Genomic DNA, 21,174 nt, shown 5'->3' on the forward strand with positions numbered 1-21,174 from the left:
GGTCTTGAACTCCTGGCCTCAAGTGATCCACTCGCCTCAGCCTCCCAAAGTGCTGGGATTACCGGTGTGAGCCATCATGCCCAGCGTGATGTATCTTCTTTGGTCACGTTTTCCTCCCTTTCACCCGTCATAACTTCCATGGCACGGAAGTACATGCAGTTTAGACATTTGTCCCACTCAATGAACAAATCTTTGTTCATTTTAAAATTCAAGACAATTGTTTTGCAAATGCTGAATCAAAATGTACCAAGGCCCACCCATCATGCCTGTGCCAACACAATCTGGCACAAAGTTTGCTTCTCATTGTCATATAGCTGTGTGGACTTGTGGCCTTCCAAAATCACTTGGCTGCTGCAAGTGTGAGGTGGTAACCCATGGCAGGGATGCAGGAGGGAAGCCATGGCTAAGCTGTGGGCCTGGACAAAGGCCACAGATGGAGTTGAAAGGTGGGAGGGGGTAAGCTAGAGGAGACAGCTAACGTTGCTATTTTTAAAAATTCAACTTCATTTTAATATTGCTACTTAGTTCACAGTGAAATCCCTGGAAGTTCAAATTGGAAAGAGCACAGAGTTGGGATCATAGGCTCAACAATATAAAGGCAGATTCAGTGAGGGGTAAGGGTAGTGGCTCTGGAAGCAGACTGACCTGGATTTGAATGCCAATTGTACCAGACTCAAGACACCTTGGGTAAGTGACTCATTTCTTCATCAATAGAAAGAGTGTTAACACCTGCATAAGACTTTTGTATGGATTAAGAGAATGCATGTTAAACCACTTGTATAGTTTCTGGCTAACTGTAAACAAGAAGTTCTAGTTCTCTCTCTCTCTCTTTTTAAGAGTCAGGGTCTCACTGTGTCACCAAGGTTATAGTGCCATGGTATAATCATGGCTCATTGTAGCCTTCAACTTCTGGGCTCAAGTGATCCTCCTACCTCAGCCTCCCAAATAGCTGGGACTACAGGCATGTACCATCATGCCTGGTTAATTTTTTTTAGAGATGGGGTCTTGCTATGTTGCCCAGTCTGGCCTCAAGTAATCCTCCTGCCTCAGCCTTCTGAGTTGCTGGGATTATAGGCATAAGCCACTGTGCCCAGGTAAACTGTGACTTTTGAGGCAACCCCTCCCTTCCAGAGTTTAGCTTCCCCATTTGTAACATGAGGACAAACCTAGATGTCCTTGGAAGTTTCTTCCAGTTCTAATTGCCTATGATTACATCTGTTGCAGAGGTTCCTAATAAGCCTAGAAAAGTGCAACTCTGCCCCCTGGTGGTTTGCTGCTCTCCATTCAAGACGCTGTAAATCCCTCATTGGCTTCAAGACCTCCCTACCATTTTGGTTGTTGCACATTGAAGCCTCACTGGATTGCACAGTGGCTTCCCCAAATTCCGTATGCCTTAGGATATGATGCTTGGCACACAGTTTTCCTTTAGTGTTCCTTTTAATGATTTTATTAGTATGGCCACAAGTTTGATGTCTACAGTACATGTTAACATAGCTGAATACAAATACTCGAAGTCAGTGTGGCACGTTTAAAAATGTCAACTCTGAGTTATCATGCATGTCTCATGCATTTACATCTGCATTCCCAAATTGTACAACTCAGTCTCTGCTTATCTTCACTAAGTCTCCCTGTGTGCCTCAGCTAGGGCAGGGCGGGGCAGGGCAGGAGCTGTTGTGCCTTATTTCAGACCCAGATTTTCAAGAGCAACAGCGTTGAACTCTGGCATTCCATGGAGCATGGTGGCAACACTGGGTTTTGCTTTGGTTCAGGTAAAAATGCAATGACCAACTATTGCATCTGTGTGAGTCACCTGATGCTCCAGGCTCTGGGCTAGCACAAAGGGTATTTTGATATTCCTGTAAGAGATCCCTGGCAGTTTATGAACCCATTTCGTCCCAGGGTAAAAGTCTAGAAGTGAGGTTCACAGTCTTCCACCATGCTGTCAGTGATGTAGCTGGAACCAAGATGGGATTCGTAGTAATTCTTTTCATCAAAAGTATTAACAGTCCAAGCAACAACCTGGATTCCTTTAGCTGTCCACTTCTTCAAGTAGGCCCTGGGGAAAGAGGAAAGCCAATCTTGTTAGAATAATAACCAGCTGTCTCGGGAATCTCTAGTCGCCACTCAGTATGGTGTTCACTGCATACCAATAGTGCCCAGAGCTTGCCTCCTACCTGGCCTCTGCACTGTGATCAGAGGAACCGTTCCAAAACCCAGGATGCCATGAACCTCCCTAAAACATTTCAGTAGCTCACTAATGATTGCCACCCACAACTGTCCTGGCACAGCCACTGAAGGTGTGCCTGACCTGGCCCTTACCTGTCTCCTTGGCTTCATCTCACACCACACTCCCCCTTTCTTTTCTGTGCTGATTATATTTAAATTAATTGAAAGAATATTAATTTTCTTTCAATTCCTGGAAAGAACCATGCTCTCTCCTGCCACAGCACATTACATGTATTTTTCTCTCAGATCTGGATTCCTTCCAATTCCCACTCACCCTTCAGATCTTAGCTTACCTGTCAGTTCCTTGGGGATGCTGTTTCTGACAACCTAGACCAGATCAGATTACAGTCTGTGCACAGTCTTTTCTGGCATAGCCTGTATCCTAGTTTTAACTTTATATTGATTGGATTTTTATTTGATTAACATCTCTCTCTCCCCTACTTGGCTGTAAACATCACGAGGGCAGAGACCATGGCTTTGATTCTTCACTACTGCACCTTCAGCTTCTCAATATGGAACCTTACAATAGTATAGGCACTTACCAAATATTTATTGAACTGAATCATGAATGTCTGAAATAATATTAGACTTACAACTCTAATCAGCTGAAATATACAGATATAGAATTGCCAAAGAAATTATTTGGAGATTGCTAGCAGGTTAGGAAATGGAAATTTTATTGGAAGAGATGGGGCAATGCCTATAATGTAAGATTGTAGGTAGGAGGTTAGTACCCACAGGATGTCTTCACTGTGGTTCTACCCAGGATCCTGTGTTGTCTTTCAAAAAAAAAAAATAGTCACAAGAAATAAAATCCCTTTCTCAGCATAGTTTTGTAGGTTCATTTTTTTTCTTCAAAATATACTAAAAAAACAAGAATATGTGACCAACTTGGTTTGAAAACAGTTAAATATGCCTGAACTCTTCCTACCTAAAAAGCTAAATTGACAATCCAATTTAGAGGCATGGTAAGCTTTGTAGGTCAGAACCAATTCAGGATGTCTACTCTCTTAATCCTTCCTTTCAAAGAAAAGCATTCAGGACATGTGTCTGGGGAAAATTAAAAACCTTCCAACTTACGGGGATATAAAATCCTTTTGCATGAGGAAAGCTGAAATTCCACACGGGTACCACAATATATTATGCATGCTCCAATCGAGCAAAAGGTCCATGATCACAAATATGACATGCTTCCAGAGGGTATCATAGCGTGGTTTCCCATCTCCTGTATGGCTAAGGCTCCAAGGTCTATGAGTTAATGCTGTTATTACATTCTGATCTGTTTGTCTCATCTGAAAAGGAATTTGGGGAAGTAAAAGAATGATCATATATAAAGTTGAATACTTATTAGTTTAGATTTAGCCAATGTGCTCAATCAGATGAGGTGGTCATAGTTGGTACCCTGCCACGGTATCTACTAAATAAGTTCTCTATCATAAACCCTTTGAGAAAATAATGTGAATATAAAGCATTAATATGTAATAAACATAAGAACATGTTTTTTCCACAATCCTTAAAAAACTGAATCCTATCTTTAAAATGGGAAAATTACCACCTCAGGATCAAATTTTAACAGTGTCACAAGAATAAACTTTTAATTGAATACTGACTTAAATCCTGGCCAGACATAATTAAAACTCAGTGAGAATGGAACCAAGGTCAATCAAGATGGGCTGGTTAGTTTTGACCCTTTCCAGAGCAAATGGCTGGAAAGAGTTGTAGGGTTGGGCAGAGGGATGGGGAAGTGAGGTTGGAAGGGAGAGAAGGGATTATGAAGAGAAAATGGGAGAAAGCAAAGGAGAAATGGAGAGATGTGGATAGAGTTGCTTCACTCTCTGCTCTTGTGCTCCTCTGGGGGAATTGTCTTACATATTTTAAAGGACTCAGTGGTCAATTTTGGGAAACACTGTTCCAAGTGTCTGCAAGCCCCATGACCCTATTCATCTCCATGATAGCTTCTATTGATAGGCTCTATCCTCACTGTAAAATTTTTCAGTGTATGCTTTGTTGGTCACTGGTGAAGAATGCTATGGAACTAAATAGTAGAGGAGGAAAAGTTTCTTTTTATGGAACTATTTCAGCTAATGCAAGAAGTAAGAGAATTAAAATATCAACATTTTGTAACTCCCTAGAAAATGGACAGATCTGGGCAATGAGCATTAACAGCAGCTAATAACAGGAGTCAAACAGTTGTCAAGTGCCTCCTGACAGAAAAACACCCTAATCTCTAGAGTTATCTTGCCATAAATAACCAACCCTAATCTCATCAAGGCAAGCTTCCAGCTCTACCAGTTTATAGAAAATAAGGAGAAAAATATATTAAACCATATCATGGCATAATCAGCAAAATCTGGACTTGAGTAAACTCTACAAAACAATAATCTGATTTCTTCAGTAAATACAAAACAAGGACCAAAAGAAAAAAAAAGAGAGAGAGAGAGATGGAACCTGCAGGTTTCAAGATTTACAATTGTCAGCTGGGTCCGTGGCTCACGTGTGTAATCCCAGCACTTTGGGAGGCCGAGGCAGGCAGATCACCTGAGGTCAAGAGTTTGAGACCAGCCTGGCCAACACAGCGAAACCCCATCTCTACTAAAAATACAAAAATTAGCCAGGCATGGTGGTGTGTGCTTGTAATCTCAGCTACTTGGGAGGCTGAGGCAGGAGAATCACTTGAACCCAGGAGCCAGAGGTCGCAGTGAGCTGAGATCACACCACTGTACTACAACCTGGGCAACAGAGCGGTACTCCGTCTCAAATTTAAAAAAAAAAAAAAAAAACATTTACGATTGTAACACGAAGATCTTATTTGGGTCCTATTCAAATGAACAATTTATGAAAAAAAAAAAAAAAAACATGGCATTTCTGAGACAAGTCAAAATTTATACACTACTGGATATTTGATAATATGAAGAATTTATTGTTAATTTTTAGATGGGACAATGGCATTGTGGTTATGTTTTTAAAAAGGCATCTCTAGGCTGGTCATGGTGGCTCATGTCTGTAATCCCAGTACTTTGGGAGGCCAATGCAGGAGGATCGCTTGAGCTTAGGAGTTGGAGAACTGCTTGGGTAATACAGAGAGACCCTGTCTCTACAAAAAAAAAAAAAAAAAAAAAAAAAAATTAGCTGGGCATGGTGGCATGTGCCTGTGGTCCCAGCTACTTGGGAGGTTAAGGCAGGAGGATCACTTGAGCCTAGAAGGTCGAGAGTGCAGTGAGCTGTGATCACACCACTGCATTACAGCCTGGGAAACTGAAGGAGACCTTGTCCTTTAAAAAAATAAAAAGGCATTCACTTTTTAAAATATTCTTAATGCAATTTTATAGATGGAATGATACATTTTGCTTCAAAATAACACTGGGGAGGAACAATGGGGTTATGGGTGAAATGACCTGGATCACAGTTAAAGCAGGATACAATGTACTGTTCTATTTTTTGCATGTTTTAGATTCTCCATAATTAAGAGTTTATTTTATTAAAGGTATGTCCTGCTGTTAGTTGGTGAGAAATAGGGGCTACATAATTCTTTTCTGTTCTGAGAATTTTACCACAGTAATCTGAGTGAGCCTATGAACAACATAAAAGAAGGGGCAAAAGAGGAATCATGGCATTCTGTAAGGGGTATGAGTACACTCCCCTTCTGGAATTTCTCGTTAGTTTAAAAGAGGAGCTTATCAACTGTGACCCTGATTCTGTTCAAATTAATAGGCATTTATCTATGCTTACACAGCCCATTGCTATTATCTCCACCAGCCCAGCTAATATTATGTACAAGAAAAATCCTAAATGTTACCTTATAGATAACTTCTGGCGAGAAAGAAGAGACAACACTACTATTGTACAGTTGAGGAAATTCCATATACATGTTCTTTAGAGCCTCAGTAGCCTGTAAAATAAAGAGATTCGTATATTTAAAATTGATTAAAATGTGATAGATAGCCCCGGCCAATAACTATCATATATTAAGTACAACCCTATGGAATAAAACAGAAGTTTACTAGAAATAGAGATGCTGAAAGTATTGGCAGAGTCTGCTATCCACTGGGATGCATTTTAAACTCACACCAACAGCAAAAAAGGAAGAAGCTGGGGTACTGCTGCTTTATTCCCTCTGAGGGCCTCACCCCTTTGGTCATATTTTTGAAAAGTGTGGTAAGCCGTAGGCCAGACGCAAAATTTTCCTTGCCTCATACCCTAGTCTAGCCACTATGAAAACTCCTTTTGTACCCACAACTCTATCACTCTCTGCCCTTTCCAAATGAAACTTGAGCCAGCTAGTCTGGGAACTACAGAGGGTAGACTTCTTAGTCCAGGGGATGCATCACCCATCACCAATATGGAGGGAGAAGCAATGGGGCAGAGGTAGGAGGGACTGGGAAGAGTTAAGGGGCTCCCAGTTCTTCACAAGGTGAACAAAAGTTTCTTTTTATAGTAGTCTAGCTAAGAAATGAAGAAGACATTATAGAATTTAAACATTGTTTTGTAACCCCTAGTGAAGTGACATCAATAACAGCTAACAAGAAGAAAGTCACCAGCCATGTGGGACCCAATGGTGCTGCTGCATAATTTGTGAAACACTGCTAATTTTTGGAATGTCACACATACTCCTAACCAAATATGATGAACAAAATGCATTCCCCCACCAAAATAAAAAAGAACACAGATTATTCATGTCATGCCTCCTCTTCACTAATGCAAGAAGGCAAGCTATAGAACTAATGCTGTTTTTTTCTTTGCTGTTTGAACAAAGACATGCACTGTAAACTCTTCGCATTTACATTATTTAATTCTCAGAACAACTATGTGGTAATTGACTTTAGTATCCCCATTTTACCCATGAAGAAACTGAAGCTCATCAATGTTAAGGTTACCCTGTAGTAAGAGCTCAGTCAAGGTCTGTTGGACTCCAAAGCCCATGATCCTGGCTGCCGTGCTCTCTACTAGCTCCGCTTTGTTGCCTACACTTGCCCCTCTCTACTACCATCTTGGTGAACTAGGTCACTATGTTCTGCCCAGTCTTGGCTGAACACCCATGAGTACCCATCCAGAAAACACAAATAGCTAGATGTTTTAAAAAAATTTCTACTTCTTTTTAAAAATTATTCAAGAGAAGCCAGGTGTAGTGGCTCATGACTGTAATCCCAGCACTTTGGGAGGCCAAAGCAGGAGGATCACTTGAGGCCAGGAGTTTGAGACCAGCCTGGCCAACATGGTAAAACCCATCTCTACTAAAAATACAAAAATCTGCCAGGTATGATGGTGCACACTTGTAATCCCAGCTGCTTAGGAGGCTGAGGCAGGAGAATTGCCTGAATCCCAGAGGCATAGGTTGCACCAATGCTGCGATTGCAGAACCAAGATTGCACCAATGCACTCCAGCCTTGGTGACAGAGTGAGACTCTGTCTCAAAAAAAGAAAGACTCTTAAGAGGATAAGCATGAAACTCAGTTTACTTTGAGTGAAATGTAGGACCTATCAGGGTTCTCAAATGTGGGCTGCAACATCACCAAGGAGCACCTGAGGTGCTCATTAAAAATACATGTTCCTTGAGCCCACCCTAGACATTTTCAGAATCTCTTCCCTAGGGAGAATAGCCCAGGAATTTGTATTTTAACATAGATATTCCAGGTGATTCTAACACAGACCGATTGGAAAACGTAGACATATACAACTATCAGTTTACCAGAATAACAAATTAGTTACCATGCTCTTTTATTTCTTCAAAAATGGGAGTTAACTATAACAAAATTAGAGTCTAAGGCCACATTTCAGGTGTTTTTTGTTTTTTTTTGAGACAGAGTGTCACTCTGTTGCCCAAGTTGGAGTGCAATGGCGTGATCTCATCTCACTGCAACCTCTGCCTCCCCGGTTCAAGCAATTCTCCTGCCTCAGACTCCTGAGTGGCTGGGATTACAGGCACCCGCCACCAAGTCCAGCTAATTTTTGTATTTTTAGTAGAGATGGAGTTTCAATATGTTGGCCAGGCTGGTCTCCAACTCTTGACCTCAGGTGATCCACCCGCCTTGGGCTCCCAAAGTGCTGGGATTACAGGCAGGAGCCACCATGTCTGGCCCATTGCTGGTTTTAACAAATGGTTTCAGTGATACCATGGGATTAATTTTAAAAAATGGGCTTTATCAGAATTCTTAACCAGTAGATGACTGTTACCGATTATTAATACTGCTAGAGGAAAAATCCTCAAGTTGCCCAAATTGGGAAAAGAGCACTTGCACTTGAAAAGCTGGTTATAAGAGAACAAATGCAATTGGAATCATAATTTTCCCACTGATTTTCACTGTAATAATATGTTCTTATGAGTAAAAGTGCACGCCCTAAAATTTAAAGAAAATAAACGATTTTCTGATAAAAGTATATCTGCTAAAATCAATGAATAACAAAACTATACATAACAGATAGAAATTATACAAAGGGATACGCTATGTAAAAGCTATATGTTCTGTTAACTATGAGAAGCTTTTAATATAGCTTTTAATATGTTCTGTTAACTATTAGAGACTTTTAATAAAATTCTCTTTAAATGCAGTGCATAGTTGTCCATATAAGGCCCTTAACTTTTAGGCTAGATAAAACTGGTCTTGTGTACAACTCCTGAATTCCTTTTTATGAGCTTACTTAAGTGGTTTTTTCTAGAAGTACCTTTTTACTGTTTACTTAATATCTTTTGTATGTGCTTTATGCAAATAATAGAAACTTGACTCTTCTATTTTGTGCTGGTTATTGAATATCAGAAGCTTTGTAAAGGTTCCATAAAAGGTTAAAAAGTTCCATAATTTACTGTTTCCTTAAATATAGATTTCTGCATTGTGCACTTCCATTAAACAAATATAATTTATAAAAATAATTTTTAAGAAGAATAAATAACAAAATAGTTATAATTTCAGAAATGACTATCAATGAAATCAGATGGCTTTTTAATAAAGTGAAGTCCATGGTTTAAACTATACCTTGTTTGCATGGCCTTTGACATCAAAGAAAATTGTGAGGTTATGGTTTAGGCACTCTGCAATGGCTTCCCTCAAGGTAGGGATCTTTTCATCAGGGAAATCATTCCTGTAAGAGAGGAGAAAATACATTGTAGGAAAAAAGAGAAAGAGAGAAACTGTATTGTAACAGACATTTTGCAAATGTTGCCCAATCAAAGGGAAAGAATGCTTTCTCCAACTTCTTTTCTTCCACCAAAGCAAAGTCCAAGGATCATTTACTGTAAGATTTTTTGTTTTATTTTTTGAGATGGAGTCTTGTTCTGTCATTCAGACTGGAGTGCAGTGGCATGATTTCAGCTCACTGCAACCTTTGTCTCCCAAGTTCAGGCAATTCTCCTGCCTCAGCCTCCTGAATAGCTGGGACTGCAGGTGTGTGCCACCGCACCCAGCTAATTTTTTGTATTTTTAGTAGAGACAGAGTTTCACCATGTTGGCCAGACCGGTCTTGAACTCCTGACCTCAGGTGATTCATCCACCTCAGTTTCCCAAATTGCTGGGAATACAGGTGTGAGCCACTGCGCCTGGCCAAAGAAATCTTTTTTTTTTTTTTTTTTTGAGACAGAGTTTTGCTGTCGTCACCAAGGACGGAATGAGTTGTTTGTTTGTTTGTTTGTTTGTTTGTTTGTTTTTTGAGACAGAGTCTTGCTCTGTTGCCCAGGCTGGAGTGCAGTGGTACAATCTCAGCTTACTGTAAACACCAACTCCCGGGTTCAGGCGATTTTCCCACCCTAGCCTTCTGAGTAGCTGGGACTACAGGTGGGCACCACCACGTCCGGCTAATTTTTGTGTTTTTAGTAGAGACGGGGTTTCACCGTGTTTTTGGCCAGGCTGTTCTCAAACTCCTGACCTCAAGTGATCTACCTGCCTTGGCCTCCCAAAGTGCTAGGATTATAGGTATGACCCACCGTGCCTGTCCCATTGTAAGAATTTGAACCAAATTACATTTTTTCCACTTTTTTATTGCTATAGACTTATACATATTTATGTGATATTTTGATACATGCATACAATGTATAATGATCAAATCAGGGTATTTTAGGATGTCCATCACTCCAAATATTTATCATTTCTTTGTGTTAGGAACATCCAAATCTCCTAGCTATTTTGAAATATACAACAGATTGTTAACTATAATGACCCTACTATGTTATTGAACACTAGAATTTGTGTCTTCTAACTGTATGTTTGTACTCTTAACTAAACTCTCTTCATTCTCCCCTTCTCCCTACCCCATACCCTTCCCAGCCTCTGGTAACTATCATTCTCTCTACCTCCGTGGGATCAACTTTTTAGCTCGCATATATGAGTGACAACATGTAATATTTCCTGTTCTGTGCTTGGCTTATTTCATTTAACATAATACCTTCAGTTCCATTCACGTTGCTGCAAATGATGGGATATCATTCTTTGTTATGGCTACATAGTATTCCACTGAGTATATGTATCACAGTTTCTTTATCCATTTATCCACTGACAAACACTTAAGTTGATTCCATATCTTGGCTATTGTGAATAGTGCTGCAATAAACATGGAGGTACAAGTATGCCTTTGATACACTAGTTTCCTTTCCTTTGGATAGATACCAACTAGTGGGATTATGAGACTGTATGGTAGTTCTTTATTTTTAGTTTTTTGAGAAACCTTCATACTGTTTTCCATAATGGCTGCACTAATTTACATTCAGAATATAAGAGTTCCCTTTGCTCTGTATCCTCGCCAGCATCTGTTATTTTAAAAATCTTTTTAATAATGGCCATTCTAACTGAATATTTCATTGTGATTTTGATTTGTGTTTCCCTAATAATTTGTAATGTTGAGAATTTTTCCATATGCCTGTTGGCCATTTGTGTGTCCACTTTTGAAAAATGTCTATTCAAATGAGGATTTGGGTGGATGTTTTTAATGGAATTATTATTGTCTTTGCTGTTGAGTTCCTTGTATATTCTGGATATTAATTACTTGTCAGTGGAATAGTTTGCAAATATTTTTTTCCTTTCAATAGGTTGTCTTTTTACTCTGTTGATTGTTTCCTTTGCTGTGCAGAAACTTTTTAGTTTAATATAGTCCCATTTGCCTGTTTTTGTTACCTGTGCTTTTAAGATCTTAGCCATAAAATCTTTGCCTAGACCAATGTCCTAGAGCCTTTACCCTGTGTTTTCTTCTAGTAGGTTTATAGTTTCTGGTCTTAAATTTAAACTTTCAATCCATTTTGTGCTGACTTTTTTAATATGGTGAGAGATAGTGGTCTAGTTTCATTCTCCTGCATGTGGATATCCAGTTTTCCCAGTACCACTTATTAAAGAGAGTGTCCTTTCCCCTACTGTATGTTCTTGGTGCCTTAATGGAAAATCAGTTGGCTGTAAATATGTGGATTTATTTATTGGTTCTCTATTGTATTCCATTGGTCAACGTGTCTATTTTGTGTGTCTGTTTTTATACCAATACCATGCTGTTTTGGTTACTGTGGCTCTGTAGTATATCTCCAAGTGAGGTAGTATGATACATCCAGCTTTGTCCTTTTTTCTCAGTATTGCTTTAGTGATTTGGGCTTCTTTATGGTTCCATATGAAGTTTAGGATTGTTGTTTTTCTAGTTCTCCAAAGAATGTTTTTGATATTTTGATAGGGATTGCACTGAACTGTAGATTATTTTGAGTAGAATGGTCATTTTAAGAATATTAATTCGTCTGACCCCTAACCATGGAATGTCTTTCCATTTGTTTGTGTCCTCTTTAATTTTTCTCATCAGTGTTTTGTAGTTTTCCTTGTACAGGTCTTTTACCTCTTTGGTTATATTTATTCCTAGGTATTTTATTGGTTTTTATTTTTTTATTTTTGGTAGCTATGTAAATGGGATTGCTTTCTTAATTTTACAGCTAGTTCATTATTTGTGTATAGATATACTACTGATTTTATATCCTGCAAATTTACTAAATTGGTTTATCAGTTCTAACAGTTTTCTGGTGAAGTCTTTAGGTTTTTCTACATACAAAATCATGTTGTCTGCCAAGAGGGACAATCTGACTTCCTCTTTGGATGCCTTTTATTTCTTTCTCTTTCCTGACTGCTCTAGCTAGTCAACCATTCCATATTTAGCAAAGCTGATATGAAGGTCGAAAGAATCATGGAGGTAGTATTTAAACATATTATCCAGAGTTTGCTGTACTTGGGACTGACAAAACAAAGTATCCAGTAAGTACAGACTAAATGCAGTCATAAACTTCCCTTTTATTGCATGAGACCTTCAAACTCACTATGGTTGCTTTTACCCACAAGTAGGTTAGGCTGTAATTGTGTAAGAAGCAACAAGCACTTTTATAAAGGTTAAGACAACTGGTGCCCAAGACATTTTTAATTCGTATCCTGTTAATAAGTGAGCACTGAAAACACAAGACTCATAGATGAGTAGAATTGAAGCACACAGATACCTAAGCACAGAGATTAGAGATTGATGGTCTTTAGTTTCCTACATTGTATAATGGATATTATTTTTCTGTTTGTTTTGTTTTGATTTGGTTTCCTTTTCTGGTGATTTTGTGCTTCTGACACTAGCTTTACATTGGGGTTCCCACCTCCTCCTCCTTGGGTTCAATTAATTTGTTAGAGTGGCTTGTGGAACTCCAATAAACATATTTACAGGTTTATTATAAAGGATGTTACACAGGATACAGATGAAGAGATGCATAGGGTGAGGTAGGGGGAAAGGGGCGGAAAGCTTCTATGCCCTTTCTGGGTGCTCCATCATTCAGAAACCTCCATGTGTTCAAATACAGATATTCTTGACCAAAGACCAGCAACAACAACAAAAAACATTTAACTTTTTAATAAATCACTGAATTTCCATTGAATTAATAACATTATTAATAACCCTGCTCCCCAAAGGGCAGAATATATGCCACCTTTGGAAAACTCAGAGACTTAATTTTCAGATTATAATTTCTCTAATAGAACCCTATGCAGGGGAAATTCCTAGGAATACATAAATATGTTGACTATATTGTGCATTTATTTAAGTGCAACTGTTTAAAATAATTTTTGAATACATAATTTTCTGATAAAGAAAATGAAGGCTAAGTGCTTGATAGAAAAGAAATCAGCTTTTCTCTCATAATAAAATTATTATTTAACTTATGCTAATTCAACTGCATTATTTCAACTGTAAGATCATACTTTAAAAAAAGGTTAAGGATAGGCCAGGCACAGTGGGCTCAAGCCTGTAATCTCAGCACATTAGGAGGCCGAGGTGGGTAGATCACCTGAAGTCAGGAGGTCAAGACCAGCCTGGCCAACACGGTGAAACCCCATCTCTACAAAAAATGCAAAAATTAGCCAGGTGTGGTGGCGCATGCCTGTAGTCCCAGCTGCTCAGGAGGCTGAAGTGAGAGAATCGTTTGAACCCAGGAGGTAGAGGTTGCAGTGAGCTGAGATCGCGCCATTGCACTCCAGCCTGGGCAACAAGAGCGAAACTCCATCTTAAGAAAAAAAAAGGATAATTTAAACATTACAGGCAATTATCCCAGCCATTCTAATCAATTTCTATTCCCCAAGAGTTTAAGATGGGACACCTGAATTTGCTGTTCCTTTGGCTGATCTTAGTTTCCTCCTTACTCTCTTCTCAAGACAAGCATCTCATCATATTGAGCATAATTCTAGAGAAAATATCTATTTTTTTTCCCCACAACATGATCCGTAAACATAAGCCAATTACTTCATTTAGTGTTCAATCATAGAAAACACACTCTGTTCCAATAGTGGAGCAAAGACTGGTTGTCTTAAAGATTGGGATGGTGTGTTGCCTTTGCTATGGCATCTTAAGGGATTTTTTGAAAATTACAATTTTTTTTTCCTAGGATACACATATTCCAGAGAAATGAACTCAGTGCTCCCTTAAAGGACTTTTAAGGGCAATGATGACCCTAAGCATTTTTGCTTTAAGTATTAACTTTGAACCTGACATGTTATTAGCTGCAATGTCATTATCATATTTAAACCAGCCTTTCCCTTGGATAAGCAGAACAATAAAATATCTGATGACGGTCAAGAGCAATTCCAGCAACCTGGACTCGTAATTCTCAAGTGTACCTATATTCTTTTCTGTCTACAGTTCTACTGCAAAGTGCTATTCTAGGTGATTTCTAGGATACTTTCTATTCCTACAGTTCTCTGATTCCTTAGAAGTTTGTTATGAGGATCAGAAGAATTAAATGGGTTAAGTTAAAATGTGATATTATACTATTACTGGAAGCTTTTTATATATACATTAATATATATATGTGTATATATATTAATATATATATGTGTGTGTGTATATATGTATATATAAAATATATAATTTGCTTCTTGGTACACCTGAAGGCAAAAGATTGCCAAGCAATGGCTTTCAGCCTCATGATTCCATAGTGACAAGACAGAGTATTATCTTGAGAATAATTCTGAAGCCAAATTTATCCTCAGTGGGAAAGACTGAAAATATAATTCTGTATTTCTGTTGTTCCTGGCACCTGCTTATTACTTAGGAGACCTATGTACAGTTCAAAAGAAAACAAGACAATTCTCCTGGGGCAGATGTAATTAGAAGGCACCAGTGTCCATCTGTCATTTCCAATAAAAGCTAAAAGATCTGTTTAAGTGACAATAAACTACTTACCTGAGTCTGTGGTTTGCTGCAGGATTCAGCTTCCTAATTTGTTCAAATGTCAAATCACACAATTGACCAGTCCCATCTGTCGTCCTATCTACTGTGTTATCGTGCATTAAGACAGGAATCCCGTCAGAAGTAAACTCAATGTCCAGCTCCACGCCTGTTGCTCCATTCTTAGCTGCCTTAAAAAAACATCAACAATATTACTGTCAAATGGCCACAAACATCATTTTACATCTAACCACCCCAAAAGACCAGCAGGGATGGCCAAGATAGCTGTCCTTATTGATTCCTTTTCCTTCTGCTTCCTCCACCAAATAGCAATCCTGACCTGTTTCTGTTTCCTGTGTAGACAACCTTACTTCAACTCCTAGTTGATGGATTCCTTAAAAACTTTAATTTCCCCACTCTTCTCACTTTCACAGTGGAAGACTGGGAGACTTCAGAAACTTACGTTTTCTCTGGATGCTTTAACTATGTGGGTCATCAATGGCTTACGAATACTTAGACAATTCCGTTGTTTACCTACACTCTTCATTGGGATGGCAGTTCTGATGATTACCCTATGTTTGTTGAGTAGTCAGATATTTCAGTACCTTGGCATGAATGAGTCAAGTTTTTGGTGGTTCAATTCTACCCTCTACCACAAAGACATTACACCTACTTCTAGGACAGACCACATTTTATGTAAGTAGCATTGACTGTTGGCCAATAAGTTGGTAAGCTTGATGAGGTAGATTAGAATTTATCTAAAAAGGGAATTTGAACCTTAAATTACACAAGCCATGCTCCTCTGGAGACACACTATCTAATGTTTGCTTCCTTATCACAATAAAGATGTGAAATGCTCATTATGATCAAGATTTCTTTCTTTCTTTCTTTTTTTTTTTTAAAATACAGGATCTGCCTTTGTTGCCCAGGCTAGAGTTCGGTAGTATGATTTCAGCTCACTGCCACCTCTGCTTCCTGGGCTCAAGCTATCCTCCCACCTCAGCCTCCCAAGTAGCTAGGACTACAGGCAAGTGCCCCCAAGGCCAGCTAATTTTTATATTTTTTGCAGAGATGGGGTTTCACCATGTTGCCCAGGCTGGTCTTGAACTCCTGAGATCAATCAATCCTCCTGCCTCAACTATGGGATTACAGGTGTGGCAGGTGTGAGCTACTGCACCCAGCCATGATCAAGATTTTTAATTTTAATTTTTTTTTGAGACAGAGTCTTTCTCTGTCATCCAGGCTGGAATGCAGTGGTGCGATCTTGGCTCACTGCAACCTCCACCTCCCGGGTTCAAGCAATTCTCCTCCATCAACCTCCCGAGTAGCTGGGACCACAGGTGCCCACCACCACACCTGGCTAATTTTTGTATTTTTAGAAGAGATGGGGCTTCACCATATTGGTCAGGCTGGTCTCAAACTCCTGACCTTGTGATCTACACGCCTCAGCCTCCCAAAGTGATGGGATTACAGGCGTGAGCCACAGTGCCCGGCCTAATTTTTAAAATTTTAAGTCATGGTCTATTGCAAACATATAGCATAAAAAAGATTTAATATGTGAATGTTTCAACCTGTTTTCCTCAATCTCTTTCTGCCCTAACAAACAAACAAACTATTATTTATTGAGCCTTTTCTATTTGCCAGGCACTCTTCCAAGTGCTTTAAATGTATTAACTCATTTGATCCTCAAAACTCTGAAGCAAGTACTATTAATATTCTCATTTAACAGATGAGAAAACTGAGACAAAGAAAGAGTAGGAAACTTGCCCAGGGCTGCACAAGCTAGGATACACTCTTATCTGCTTTTGATTGTAGTGTCGATTTTACTATCAACACTACTGATATAGCTGAAAACTCTCCCTTTCATTCTCCTCCTTTCCTCTCCAGATGTAATTATCATCTTAAAGTTGGTGTTTATCATTCCCATGTCACTCCCTTATAGGCTTTTACTTAAGTACCCATAAACAACACAGAGCACTAGTGCTAGTGAATAGTTAAGATTTCAATAAATGTTGGCCATTGTTATTTATTATGTCCCCTCCCAAAGTGCTGGGGCTACAGGCATGAGCCACTGCACCTGGCCCTTTTAAACACATCTTTAAAGGTAATATAGTCAAATTTATCAATAATGTCCTTTATGGGTGGAGATTTTTCTGCCTTATTTAAATCTTTCCCTTTTCCCACGTAATACAGATGTACAACTATTTTGGAAAAACACATCATGTTTTTCCTCTGCTCTCACATTGTAACAATCAACCCGACTTTGTAACCAAAAATGTGGGGGTTTTCCTCACCAACAAGTAGTGGACACCAGCTGGGTATCCTCCGACTCAATTCTGACACTATCTACCTGGAGACAGCATCAGATCACAGGTTGAGGGCTTGGTCCCCAAGACTGCACCCCACCCTCCTCCAGACACAAATAGCAAGCTGGGGACTCTGGAACTTCTGACCAATTGGTTTCAGGTTCTCTTAGGTTTTCTTTGTTATTTTTAATTTAATTTTTTTTTTATTCCTCTTAGATTTTTATGGAAGCTTCAGGCTGTCAGCATTCCTTCCCCCAGGGTATAGGGTGGGGGTCCCTCTCTGAGGAGGATCTTAAGACTTACAATTTGAAAGATGGGGAAAGATTCCAGTTCTGCCTTGGGGCAGGTGAAAAGAGAGCAGGAGAAGGTTGGAGAGATTCTATTTCCTGAGGTCTGCTCCTAAGGCCTAGGACACCTAACAAAAGACTGTAGCAAGGGCTATGAGAGTTATGACCCAGGAACCACTGATGAAAACTTATATATATGTGTGTATATGTGCGTACATATATACACACATACTTAATAGATACAATATAGTGTAAACATAACTGTTATATGCACTGGGAAACCAAAACATTTGTGACTCCCTTTATCGTAATATTTGCTTTATTGACTATTTACTCAGGTGTGGAACTGAACTTGCAATTTCTCCTATATATACTAACATGTGAATTGGAATCAGGGGTTCATCTTTTTATCTCAATTACTGGAATAACATAGAAGTACTGCTAAAGTTGGCCAGGCGGTGGCTCATGCCTGTAATCCCAGCACTTTGGGAGGCTGAGGCAGGTAGATCACTTGAGGCTATGAGTTCAAGACCAGACTTGCCAACATAGCAAAACACCATCACTACTAAACCTCCCCCCGACCGCCGACAAAAAAAAAATTAGCCAGGCATGGAGGAGCACACCTGTAATCTTAGCTACTCAGGAGCCTAAGGCACAAGAATTGCTTCAACCTAGGAGGCAGAAGTTGCAGTGAGCTGAGATCGTGCCACTGCATTCAAACCTGGGTGGCAGAGAAACCCTGTCTCAAAAATAAAAGTATCTGTAAAGTCGAATGTATACATACATACATACATTTCTGATACTGGTGGAATTTCTGGTAGATTATAAATGAGATATAGAGGAAAAAACTTGAGAAATGTGAATTAAGTGTATTCCAAAAACAGATACACTATTATAAACAGTGGCAAAGGAATGAAATTACACCCACAGTACATTCTTCACATGGGCCAGAGTGCAGCTTTAAAAGTATAAATCTTGGCTGTGCACGGTGGCTCACGCCTGTAATCTCAGCTACTTAGGAAACTGAGGCAGGAGAATTGCTTGAACCAGAGAGGCTGAGGTTGCGGTGAGCCAAGATTGTGCCATTGCATTCCAGCCTGGCCAACAAGAGTGAAACTCTGTCTCAAAATAAATAAATAAAATATTAAAATTATAAATCAGGGGTCGGCGTAGTGACTCATGCCTGTAATCCCAGCACTTTGGGAGGCCAAGGTGGATCACTGGAGGTCAGGAGTTTGAGACTAGCCTAGCTAACACAGTGAAACCCGACTAAAAATATAAAAATTAGCCAGGCGTGGTGGCAGGCACCTGTAATCCCAGCTACTCAGGAGGCTGAGGCAGGAGAATCACCTGAACCTGGGATACAGAGGTTGCAGTGAGCCAAGGTTGCACCACTGCACTCCAGCCTGGGCGACAGTGAGACTCTTTCTAAAAAAAAAAAAATTAAAATTAAAAATTGAAAAATGGGCTGGGCACAGTGGCTTACGCCTGTAATCCTAGCACTTTGGGAGGCCAAGGCAGGCAGATCACCTGAGGTTGGGAGTTCAAGACCAGCCTGATCAAGAAGGAGAAACCCCGTCTTTACTAAAAATACAAAATTAGCTGGGTGTGGTGGCACAGGCCTGTAATCCCAGCTACCTGGGAGGCTGAGGCAGGAGAATTGCTTGAACTCAGGAGGCAGAGGTTGTGGTGAGCCAAAATCACACCATTGAATTCCAGCCTGGGCAACAAGAGCGAAACTCCGTCTCAGATAAATAAATAAATAAATAGGACGTGAGGGAGGCCGGTGTGGTGGCTCACGCCTGTAATTCTAGCACCTTGGGAGGTCAAGGCGGGCAGATCACTTTGAGGCCAAGAGTTCAGGACCAGCCTGGCCAACATAGTGAAACCCTGTCTCTACTACAAATAAAAAATTAGCTGGGTGTAGTGGTGGGCATCTGTAATCCCAGCTACTTAGGAGGTTGAGGCACGAGAACACTCCAGCCTGCGTAAAAGAGTGACACTCTGTCAAAAAAAAAAAAAAAAATTAGAGCGGGGAAAGGGAAGGAAGAATCAGATATATTTACACAGATGCAAAATTGCCTAATCCACTGAAAAAGCCCTCTCACTCCGTAAGCTGTCATTATTATGAACCCAGGAGAATGCTAAGAGCTGAGAGTTATCAAAAGTTACAGGCGTGCCTTGTGTAAAGGAGGGGGCAAAAACATATTAGTCCAGCTGCAAGGGTTGTGCAAGTGTGAATGTGTGTGTTTGGGGGAAAGGTGATAAGGGGATGACTCGAAGTAATTTAGACAACAAGCAAAGATACATCCTGTGAAGGGTGATCTATTTAGACTAACCTTAATTACTGACCAAGACCCTATTTGACTGGACCCATTTCCTGCTTCATTCACACACCAGTCTTTGAAGTCAGGCCACACACTGCCTTTTCTGTTACCTGAATGCTGCAGTATTATTCCCATCTCACGACCTTCTGTACCTGCCTGGCTCCTTATAATTCCAGTTTCTGTTCAAATGTCGCTTCTTCAGAGATGATTTCTCTTGACTACTCCATCTAAATAAAACAGCAAAACTCTTCCCCTAGAGTTCCTCCAGTCATTCTTTATCTCGTTATCTGATGTCTTCATTGCACTTTTCACTCTCTTAAAGTTATTTACTTGTTTACTTAAGGCTTGCCTCCCCGACTCCAATGTACACTCTGTAAACCAGGGACCCATCTGACCTTGTTCCTGGCTGTAACCTCAGCGCCAGGCGCACAGAAACTTTATACATATCTGCTGTCGTCTGTAAATATAAAACCTGAAGTCGGGAGATCTCTAGACATTGGGAGGGATCAGAGGCCAGGAGTGTGACTTGTGGATGAATGAGGAAGTGGGAAGGCCGTCAGGAGAAAATAGGGGAACCCTGGGAAGTTAAAGCATAAGTCCAAGCTCTCGGGAGGACCGAGGGGCGCAAGGCGTGGGGGGCTCACCTGCCGAATGGCCGCCAGCGTGTTCTCGGGCGCGTCGTGGCTGCCGCCGCGGTGGGCGATGACGGAAATGCGGTCCCGGGGCTTGAGCACCTGCAGGGCCCTGCAGGAGGGCACCGGCTCAAAGCTGAAGACGCGCAGCAGGACGAAGAGGCTGCCGGTGAGGAGGCAGGTATTGACCGGGCTCCGCGTCACCAGCAAAAGCACCACCAGCAGGAAGGACAAGGGGCCCAAGAGGCCCCCCTGGTCCTCCCAAAGCCACATGCTGGCGCCCGCACCGGCACGGACGGGAGTCCCGGACCTGCCGGGCTCCCCCGGCAGGAGAGCGAGAAGCGAGGGGGAGGGCCCAAAGCACTGGCCGCAACGGGTACCTTCTGAGGGGACCAGCGCCGCACAATGGCGACAGAGGACACCTCCTGAGAGGTAGTCGGCTGGCAAGCCAATCAGGGCCCAGGATTTGCAGCGCTAGGGGGCGGAGCCGCAACGGGGGCGGGCCCAGGCCCCAAGCTCACGTTCCAAACCCAAAGTGGTTTACGGTTTTCTGGGGTGTGAACTTCAACCTGGATGTTTAGACTCCTAGGCAAGAAAAGGAGGGATAAGAACCGTCCTAAAGCTGTAGTACTGGAAGGGATTCTAGTGACTCCTTTATCTGCCCATGAGGAAACTGAAGTCCAGGGAACTTGGAGAGGCAGGATGCTTAGATTATCAATTCAGTTCAGTTCAGTGCAGTTCAGTTCAATTCAAGAGG

General features: G+C 40.7%; 1 protein-coding gene across 2 annotated transcripts; it reads right to left on the bottom strand.

Moving 5' to 3' along the window:
* Window positions 1-486: 486 nt before the first annotated feature.
* GDE1 (glycerophosphodiester phosphodiesterase 1) lies at window positions 487-20,824 on the bottom strand. Of its 2 annotated transcripts, none has more exons than XM_021672320.2 (6): window positions 20,430-20,824; window positions 14,881-15,052; window positions 9,195-9,300; window positions 6,023-6,115; window positions 3,307-3,518; window positions 487-2,056 (listed from the first exon to the last, which is right to left on the bottom strand). In XM_021672320.2, the coding sequence occupies exons 2-6, from the start codon at window positions 14,985-14,987 to the stop codon at window positions 1,909-1,911; spliced, it is 666 nt and encodes a 221-aa protein (XP_021527995.1). In that variant the 5' UTR covers window positions 14,988-15,052; window positions 20,430-20,824; the 3' UTR covers window positions 487-1,908. The 2 variants fall into 2 exon arrangements, with proteins under 2 accessions (XP_021527995.1, XP_012320085.1); XM_012464662.2 differs by having other exon boundaries at window positions 14,881-15,056.
* Window positions 20,825-21,174: the final 350 nt, after the last annotated feature.

The sequence above is a fragment of the Aotus nancymaae genome, unplaced genomic scaffold (genome assembly GCF_030222135.1).
Source record: "Aotus nancymaae isolate 86718 unplaced genomic scaffold, 86718_ANA_hifiasm-v0.15.2.pri h1tg000049l, whole genome shotgun sequence".
Taxonomy (NCBI): Eukaryota; Metazoa; Chordata; class Mammalia; order Primates; family Aotidae; genus Aotus; species Aotus nancymaae.

Bases quoted from the DNA above. Each gene is read 5' to 3' on its own strand.
- GDE1 (XM_012464662.2), bottom strand. From the start codon at position 20,690: ATGTGGCTTTGGGAGGACCAGGGGGGCCTCTTGGGCCCCTTGTCCTTC. The intron at 3,519-6,022 runs GTAACATTTAGG...ATTCCTTTTCAG, and splicing joins CGCCAGAAGTTATCTATAAG to ATGAGACAAACAGATCAGAA. The intron at 2,057-3,306 runs GTAAGTTGGAAG...CTCTTTCCCCAG, and splicing joins CAAAAGGATTTTATATCCCC to GGCCTACTTGAAGAAGTGGA.